This window comes from Myripristis murdjan, chromosome 21 (genome assembly GCF_902150065.1).
Source record: "Myripristis murdjan chromosome 21, fMyrMur1.1, whole genome shotgun sequence".
In the NCBI taxonomy this organism is placed as follows: Eukaryota; Metazoa; Chordata; class Actinopteri; order Holocentriformes; family Holocentridae; genus Myripristis; species Myripristis murdjan.
The window spans coordinates 11,617,501-11,627,500 of NC_044000.1; the positions used below are offsets into that span (position 1 = coordinate 11,617,501).

The window sequence follows — 10,000 nt, forward strand, 5'->3', positions numbered from 1 at the left end:
CAACCAAGACTCGAGGTTGTTCCTTTGTTTTATCACAGAAAAAGCTAGTATAAATAATATAAATAAAAGTACAGATTTATCAGAATAGGTATTTATAGTAGCAGTATGGTAATAAGAGAAACAGTCACAGTGCATATTAACCTGAAGGCCCACTCCTGAGGCTGTGAATATTCATGAGGATAACAGTTAACCAAGAAGAGTGTTCATAATATATCTGAGACCTGGAAGACCTTGCTCCTGTCCCTAATTTGCATCCTGTACTTCTTGTCCATCACTGTGGATACCCATACTGGAGCAGTGAATGCTCACATAAAGTGTAATTTAAAAGCACAAGGCTAAGCAGGGGTTGTGCAATAGTCATCTACTTGTGATGTTTTTGCTTTCAGTAATCCTTATATAAGAATGACAGAAACTACCCTCAAGTATTTCCATATTTGGAATTATGCGGCATTATTGTTTGAAACCTCTTCACCAGGTTTCAACTCCATATATAATCAATATAACATCAAAAAACTGTATGTGTGAGTTTCGTATTTTGTATCATATTATTAGTTGTAATTCACTGTTATGATTATTTGTGCATCATGAATTTGCATGTATTCAGTGCCATCTTCTGACCAGGGAGCGGTATTGCAGTCCAAGTATCAATTAATTGTGTGTGTGTGTGTGTGTGTGTGTGTGTGTGTGTGTGCTTGGGTGTGAGAGCAGCAGGCTCTGCTGTTAGAGCAACAGCGAATTCACCAGTTGAGGAACTACCAAGCCTCTATGGAGGCAGCCGGCCTGTCAATCAGCTTCACAGGACACCGCCCCCTCTCTAGGGCTCAGTCATCTCCTGCCTCTGCCTCTTTCCCCATGGTCGTCCAGGAGACGCCTGCCAAGCCCCGATTTACTACAGGTCTGTTGAAACAAAACACCCTTAATTTTTCAGTGTGTTTCCCTATTAAAAAGTTGGCCACAAACACATTACAGCCAAATTCGGTTGCCATAATTCATTTGAGTGCTTATTGTTATCACACAGAGCTCAGGTTTGAAGTAGAATGATAAACCAAAACTTAATTGCCACCACCAACACCGCACATATAGCTACAGGAAGGAACTTTTACAACTTGAATTTCAACTACATTGAATGTGCATTGAATGCGTTCATTCTAGTGCTAAACACAAGTTCATCTCGTGATGATCAAGGCAATCACCCATGGATAACACTCCTTGCGTTTTCCATTATTGTGGACATATATTATTGTAGGGCGCTTGTGTCTGCAGCAACATTTCTGCACTGGTGCACCGTTAACTTTTAGTGGCTGATTTTACACCAACCACACTTGACAACTTCTGCTGGAATCGTAGCATGGTTAGTTACCTCATCCCTGACATTCTCCAATTTTTTTCTTACATTTTTCTTTGTGCATGAAAAATGAAAGGCATTTCCTTCAGCATCCCAAAAGTGTATTTCTATCAGCATTTATTCCATTTGTCACTGCCAGTAGGAGACAAATTGTAGTACAGTTTTAATTTATGACAGTACCATCACACCTCTCTGAAGTGTGTTTGTATATGTGAGAACAATGGACAGTTACTTTGAAACATATATTTACTGTATATGTGCTGTGTGTGTGCATGCATGGTTGTGTGTGGTGATGTGTCTATATTCCAGGCCTGGTGTATGACTCTCTAATGCAGAAGCATCAGTGTATGTGTGGTAACACCACGAGCCATCCAGAGCACGCCGGCCGCATCCAGAGCATCTGGTCGAGACTCCAGGAAACAGGCCTTAGGGCACAATGTGAGGTAAGGCTGCAGTTGTACTGATCAGATTCACTGACTGATGGATGGATGAACGGATGGAAGGATACTTTTATAGAAAGAAACATGTGTTGATACATACAGTAAAAAAGCAAAATGCACTTCTAAACGACAGATGTGGTATATTTAGCAAACTTTTTTTTTGTTGTTGTTGTTGTTGTTTTTTTTTTTTGTTTTGTTTCTTTGTGGGGACTGACAGCATATGTGAATTAGGAAAATCACATTTTTGTCCAACTGAAAGCAACATACCATGTAAAATTTTATTAAAAATAAGTCAACCTCAAGTTATCAAATTCCACCAAAACAACTGTGCCATCAGTTCAAACCCTTGAGCTGTTGTAAAGGTTCAAGTGGGCCATTTACCAAAAAATGGCCTGTAATCTGCTGCTGTTCTGTCTGACTGGTTCATTTATGCCTTCATGCATCTATACCATTTTCCTTTAAAATCAGTGACAACAGTTATATGTAGTGTGCACAACATCATAAGAAAACACATAGTTAAAACACATTGATAAGTTAACAATTTTCACAATCAAATTACCTTCTGGGTGCCCCAGGGTCTCACCTGGAGCTCACACCATCTATTAAGGCTCAGCCCTTTGCTGCATGTCACCCTCTCTCATGCCTTTCCTGTCTCTCTACTGTCACTATCCGATAAAGCAGTAATGCCATAATAATAATAATAATGATGATGAAAAAAATACCTTACCTTCTATTACACATGGGAACACCAGAACAAAAATTGGAAGTGCACAGCAATGGTCAGCGCGTAAAATAACTTTCATGAGACGCACAGCGTTCATTGTCTTTGAGCAGATGCAGAGATCCCAGAGCTCAAATACTTTTTTATCTTTCATAAGAGTACAAGACAAAGTTTTGATAACATTGCCTATCCAACAGCGAAGCGAAGCCAAAATAAATAGTTTCAAAGATTAATGATGTCAAACCAGGCCAATATCCACATGGGCCATTCCAGCTCAAAAGTTGCAGCTTTTTATCATGGCCAGGAGGGGGCAGTGTGTAGCAAGTTTCTGTTTGTTGGCTGTTGGCTGTTGATTGATAAAAATCACACACTTTGAGGTGAAGGCTTGGAAATGATCCAGGATTAGTTTGCCTCTCCTAAATTCTGAGAAGATTAAAGAGGACGTTTAGACATCCTGTTTTTGTTTGTTTGTTTGTTTGTTTGTTTGGTTTGTTTTTTTGTTTTTTTGAGTATACGTCTTTGGTCTGAAGGTTTGTCAGATCACAAATGAAGGAGTGCAGGATCTATCATCAGAGAGATCATGTAGTGGCGAAGATCAAGAAATCTTTACCTTATCTTGGTTTTGCACATGTGCAAAGATATATTTTGTGTTTGAATTGCAACATGAACACACGCATGTACACATACACCAAAAACGTTCATCTCTTCATTCATCTGTCAAGCGCTCTAAATGGAGTGTAATTGTCATACATGAGACTAGATGCTTTTTTCTGCTCATGCTGCTTGAGTTTGTAGCTGTGTGTGTGTGTGTGTGTGTGTGTGTGTGTGTGTGTGCGCTTTCTCTTCCTCATGTCCCCGTAAGTCTGGTTGTGTAACTGCAGTTTTTAAGACTGGAGAAAGCAATCAACTAATCCTGCAGAGAGGAAGTCTCCAGATCACTTTGCTGTGCACCTCCACTGTCTTTGCAATTTCTGTCTTTCTCATCTCATCTCTTACTCTGGTCGGCTCTCTTTCTCTCTCTCTCTCTCTCTCTCTCTCTCTCTCTCTCTCTCTCTCTCTCTCTCTCTCTCTCTTCCTCTTCCTCTTCCTCTTTCACTCTCTCTTTCTCTCTCTCTCTCATGTATATGTTGAGCATACCCACCTCACATGCATGACCTCATACAGAGCAGCCTGTGGTTAACACACACTCAGACACCTTTGGAACTCCCTTTACGCACTACGACTCCCTGAATGCAGCAGGTGTTACCGTTAACTCCTCACAATGTGACACCCTCAGCACAACACCTCCTCTCCTCCGCTTGCCCCCTCCTTGGGTGGCTTTGGCAGTGTGGATGGTGAGTGATGTGTCCCTTTCTCTCTCCCTCTGTCTTTTCCTCTCTGTCCAGTGTATCCGAGGCAGGAAGGCCACTCTGGAGGAGTTACAGACAGTCCACTCTGAAGCCCATGTCCTGCTGTATGGGACCAACCCACTGCGTCAAAAACTAGATTGTAAGACACACGCACACGCACATGCACTCTAAATATAAGCAGATTCACCACCCACCAGTCTTTTCAATCTAAAAATTCTGGCAGCTTGCCATCCTGCCAGCAAACACTCATAACACAGCAATGAACAGCCTAATTAACGGAGACATTTTTAACACTAACAAAGCATTGTAGTGATGTGCTCTATTTGTAAAAAAAAAAAAAAGGCATCGCAAATGAAGCTTAGGACACCAATGTTTTCTTCCAAATGTTGACTTAGAAACACGAAAATCAGAATCAATTTAAATTGCTAAGTGAGAGAGAGGGTAGTTAGTTACAGGATATACCAGTGCAACAGACCTAACCCCGGTTGCAAAGATGTAGTGCAAAGCAGACAGCAGACTTTACATATGAATCTACATGCTGGTGTACTTATTCAGTGTTCAGTATTCTGTAAATTCATGTGTTTGAGCACACTGCAGTCACAGCTCTTCCCAGATGAATGTAAATCTATTGTACCGGTCTCGTCATTCTGTTGTCTGTGTAATTTAACTCCCACAGTCTCATACTAGCTTAACTTTTGATTGCCACGAGTCCACGGCATCTGTTATATATATCTGCTTTAATGCTTAAGCCATGTCATAACAAAGAGTCCAGTCTAATAAAGTATTGAAGGTGTTACGATCAGCTGAGGACCCGCTGAAACAGTGTGTTGACCCAAACGTCCCGCAGGCTGCTTGCTCACTTAGGGCGGTCCTTTGGTGGCTTAAAGTACAGGTGTAGCCTCGGCGGCCTTTGTACTGTATGTGCATGTGCGCACACACTGTAAGGCACAAACCCCACTGGCCGTCTTAGCTTTCATTCCAATGGAGACATAAATTCCCCTTATAGGCCAGTGGTTTTACCAGACACTCCTGTGTAGGGCCAGGCATACAGGTGGGACCACATGAGCTGAGAAATTAAAATGGAAAAACAAACTGCTGTAGAACCACAAAAGGGAGCAGAAAAAAAAGTTGGGTCAAGTAATTTCCTCGTAGACACTTTCACATTTAATAAGCAGAATATGAAATCCATTATGCCACGCTATTATTAATGTTTAAGGTATTCCTTTACACCTAATACAAAATAAGCCTGGTGTCAACATGCCAGGAAGAGGAAGTTAATTTGGTTCACTGAAGCTTTCTGTTCTTAATAACCCTCCAATAGCATGTGCCATTTCTTTAATGCTTTAATCCAAACTGCCACACTGTACCTTAAATGCATACTTTTTTTTGGCATAGGTGGCCCAATGGGAATTGTTCCCTCAACCCTGGCAATGTGAGTGCCGTGGAGTTTCATGGGTCCACTTCTGCACTTCTGTAGTCATGGAGCTTTATATTGCAGCATTCATAGACAAACAGTGGAAAATTCTCAGGAAAAAAAAAAAAAGACTTTGTTTTGCCATAAAAAACCTTCTTATGTTCAGTCTTTAATACATGAACAATGACATTTCTGTCATCAGTAGGTGGTTGCAATTTTAATTTACATTTGTAATTGATTGTAACCACAGGCCAACTGTGACTATTGTTGATTCTCTCCAAAACGGGAGAGTGTTTGATCATGAGGGCAAATACAGACATTTTTTCTTCACCTGGCCCAATTGAAGCACTCCCCTGTGTACTGCTGCTGTTGGAAAAGGTCACAATGTCAAATGCTCAGGTTCCAAGGTCGTAGTCGCAGTACCGTGCGAGTCCACAACGTCACCTTTTCACCTTTCTTTCTTTCTGTCTTTGTTTCTCTCTCTCTTCTCTCTTTCTTTCTCCGTTTCAGGTTCAGCAAGCCCCATGTTTGTGAGGCTGCCATGTGGAGGAGTTGGGGTACGTCACTTTTTTACATCACTTTTTTTTTTCTGTGTTAATACCATTTTATTCCCTTTAATTGCAAGTGCTTCATTTTCACAAGTACTCACAAATACCATTCACTTTTTGTCATTTTTGCACACAATATCGCTGGATGTTGGCTGCATTAGTCACACTGTTTTGTTCAGCGGAAAATGGTGGGAAAAGTCTGTTACATTTTACAACCTTGTAAGTGTTAATCTAATCAAAACCCAAATGGCATCACTCCATCTAATTTTACACTTTAACAAATGAAGGTTGTTTCAGCATCATCAATTAGTGGTGCGATAGCTGTCCCTCTGTCTTTCCCTCTGCCCCAGCACCCAAATAACGGTGCCATTTGTTCCCTTTTTACCAGACACGCACATATATGCACACACACCTACATTCACAAACACAGACAGACACACACACACACACGCACAAAAACCGCCCCTCAAGTTCCAGAGGCAACAAAAGCTGTTGCTCCGCTTTCCGTCAGGCTGGTAATTATATCCAGATGTTTGCACTAAACAAAGCTGTGTGTGTGTGTGTGTGTGTGTGTGTGTGTGTGTGTGTGGTAGGGGGTATGTTTGTGTGTGCGTGTGTGTGTGCATAGAAGTGTGTTTGAGGAAGTTTGTAAGCTCAGGCCAATGATGATTGAGACAGGCGCTCAGTTGGAACGGCTGTCTCCATTTCTACCTTTCTACCTTCTGCATGTCCTTCACACGCTGCAGGTTCCACCCCCCTTTCTCTCTCTCTCTCGCTCTCCCGCTCTCTCTCTCTCTCTCTTTTTCTCTCTCTCTGCCCCCCAGGGCTTACTGGCATGTTGTGGTGGGAACTCGAAGGGCCCTAGCGCTCTGCACTGCTCTGTTCTGCTCTTTATAATGGCAAATGGGACTAAATTGTTGTCTTCCTGTCGTGTACACACACACACACACACACACACACACAGAGGAAGGGAGCTGAAATTAGGCTGTCAGCCAGAGGAGAACCATCGTTCCGTCATAACAGCACGTTCCCGCTCTTTTCTACTACCCCCTGACACACACCGCACACACACACACCCCCTTCACTTCTCTTTAACTTTTTTCTGCCTTTTAACTCTGCGTCTCCTGGCTTCAGGCTCAACCAACATCAACATGGTAAATAATAAAACACTCACTCTCCACATGCTCGTTTAGAAAAGCATCTCCTCGTGGTCGTTATCTGATTTGTATATATGATGAAGTTTCCTTTGCACTCAGTCACTTGGCTGTCCACTCACTCACTCCCTGACTCAGCTACTAGATACTGTCTTTCTCTGTCTCTCTCCTGTCCTCTTTCTCCATCTCCCGCTGGGCTCCATCAGTCCCTCATCAATAACACTCTCTTTACCGCCCCCTCCCTCCCTTCCATCTTTCTTTTTTCTCTATGGTAAATGCACCCCAGTCTCCTAATTCATGACAAAGTCCTTCTTGGCACCACTTGAAAAGAGCCTTTTCCTTCCCTGTGGATGTTATTACGGAGTCCTCCTCTAGCCTTGATCACTCCCGTCATTGGAGACGAGCGGAGAAGCTTACTGGCTGAAAATCCGCCTGGTGACTTGACACACATGCTGGCTGGATGGCTGGCCGAGGGGCTGGCTGGATGGGTCGGGTTAATGTACCAGTTGGCCAGTTGGCCGACTAGAAGGCCGGCTGTCTGGCTGTGTGGATGACCGGCTGGTCAGGGTTAATGTATTCAAAGTCAGAGAGCCTCAGGTTTACATCAGAAAGCCATGCTAGAGCCCAGGCATCAGCAGCTCCACACACGTGTACGCAGTTCAAACACATTCACACACAGACTTTGCTTTTCTTCTTTTCCTCTGCCAGCTTCTTCTGTCTGTGTTTATCATGTCCTCCATCTGCCTGCAGAGTCTGCCATGCATGATGGAGGATGTGTGTGTTATTCTGTGTATAGCTCTGCTTACGATCAATCACATAGGATATTGTAGTCCTCTTGGCTATGTAGTTGTGTGTGTCTGTGTGTGTGTGTGTGTGTGTGTGTGTGTGTGTGTGTGTGTGAGAGAGAGAGAGAGTGAGTGAGTGAGTGGGAGAGAGGGAGAAAGAGAGATTTTGTGTGCATGCACGTGCACACTTTGCAGTGATTGGATCTGAGGGCAGGCCGTGCTTCAGCATAAATCAGGCCTGACCACTGAATGGACTTGTGTCTGAACATACTCACTTACATAAACACACACATGAACACACACAAACACACACTGTGTGTCAGTCATGACTGCCTCTTAACCCCACCTTGGTTCTCCTCATTCTTATTGTGTAGAATATATTTAAATTAACTTAATTTCTTGTTATTGTCCAGTAACTAGTAAGTTACTTAGTTAGTTGTCGGTTTGTTTAATCATTTATTTATTCATTTATTGATTTATGTTTTGAGCTGCTTCTGACAGCGACACAGACTTGTGCTATCGTTTCTTGGAAGATTGATACTGAGCCTTTAGAGTCAAAGAAGTCAATATCAGACATTTTAAACCAATTTCCTGTCAAAAAAAGCAGAAAAGACACATGTACATAAACATGCATTCATGTGTAACCTTATCAAATTTTGTATTAAAATCACTTTTTTTTTTTTTTTTTAAATTGCCACATATGTCATATCTGAAGGGGACAGCACTGACCTGACTGGCCAAAAGGCTCGCACTCAGCAAACTAGTATATTGGCAAACAAATATCAATATCCATCTCTTTGTGTTAACTTCAGTTTGCAGCAGCAGATGATGAGGATTTGCTTCATGAGACACTGCAATGAATGCCAGAATGTTTGAACTAATAAAATCCAGTCAACTGTATATTTTGTATTTTCGATTTAGAAAATCAATTTAGTGTTCGACAGCTTACTCAGACACTATCTGAACTCTCCAAATGTGGTAAACGTCCCTCATCTGGTCCCTCTGGTATGCTGAAATAAATTCAAAGAAACATGAGGAGAGACTATTTGGTCTAGTGTGTGTGGGCCGAGGCTCTTTTTTTAATTTTTCCTTAATACGGGCTTGACTCCTATTTGTGTGCATGTTTAACTATCCAAATATCTGTCACTGCCTCATGATTTTTCTCTTCGGCTATTTTCTCTCCATGTCAGTGAATAAATGTTCTATTGGCCTCCACACTGCCGCTCTTTCACCCTGAGCAGACACACGTTCAAAGACTTTCACTCTTTCAAGTGTCAAAAGTTAACTGTTGGCGCAGTGTTGTGGTTCCTATCACACTGAAGTGAATGACAGCCTTGTTATCAGTATAAACTCTGTAAGATATGGCAAAGACTACCTTGAGCTTCTCAGCATGTCCTGTATGAATCTGTATGTGTTTGTATGTGTTGGCAGGTGGACAGCGACACCATTTGGAACGAGGTTCATTCGTCCAGTGCGGCTCGTCTGGCCGCCGGCTCGGTGGTGGAGCTGGTCTTCAAGGTGGCATCAGGAGAACTCAAGGTCAGTTCTAACACTTGGATCACATCAAATGGCCTGCTGCATAGTGACGGCTGGCTCCTGGGAAGGCTTTGGAAATACATTTGTGGACTGGGATAGAGGTTGTTTTAGTCCACAGGATGTGCTGTGTTTGTGCGTTATTTTCTGTGAGCTTGTGTGTCAAGATTTTTGTTCACCAGTTTACAAGACGGAGCTAATATCAACAAGATTGTTCATTGGGATGAGGGAATAAAATTAATTCATCACTACAACTTTGAAGGAAGACTTTGAAATTTAAGTGTGCGTGTTACAGTCTGACTACATTGCTCTGTTTTCCATAGCTGCTTCAGAAGGATCTGTTTCCATTTCAGTCAGAGAGGAAGTGGTGGAGCAAAATGCCATCTCTGTGCATGCTGGTCGTAATCTTCTTGTATCTGGTCTTAATGTTCTGCCAGCAGTTAGTTGATTGTAAATATCTGTCTTGTTTTAGACTGCTTACAGCACACACATCCACACACACACACACACACACACACACACACACACACACAGGCTAAGGCTTTACACTGTTACCTTGTACTGGTGATAATGAATAAACTTTGCCCTGTTAGCTGCTAACACTACCAACATCTGAGGTCCAGTGGCTGAGCCCCCAATTCCACCCATCTCCACCTCCCAATACCTCAAGTCAGAGGAATGTGCACCCCTCCTCCAACACCACCCATCCTC

The 10,000-nt window shown here is 42.5% G+C and overlaps 1 protein-coding gene across 3 annotated transcripts in view; it reads left to right on the forward strand.

Annotated features, from left to right (window-relative positions):
- The window catches only part of hdac4 (histone deacetylase 4), a 151,841-nt gene that overhangs the window by 108,493 nt on the left and 33,348 nt on the right, over window positions 1–10,000 (forward strand). For all 3 annotated transcript variants that reach the window (XM_030080429.1, XM_030080430.1, XM_030080431.1), the window contains 5 exons: window positions 709–895; window positions 1,655–1,788; window positions 3,892–3,994; window positions 5,780–5,826; window positions 9,188–9,295. In XM_030080429.1, coding sequence (XP_029936289.1) covers window positions 709–895; window positions 1,655–1,788; window positions 3,892–3,994; window positions 5,780–5,826; window positions 9,188–9,295 — 579 coding nt within the window. The remainder of the gene's footprint in view (window positions 1–708; window positions 896–1,654; window positions 1,789–3,891; window positions 3,995–5,779; window positions 5,827–9,187; window positions 9,296–10,000) is intronic.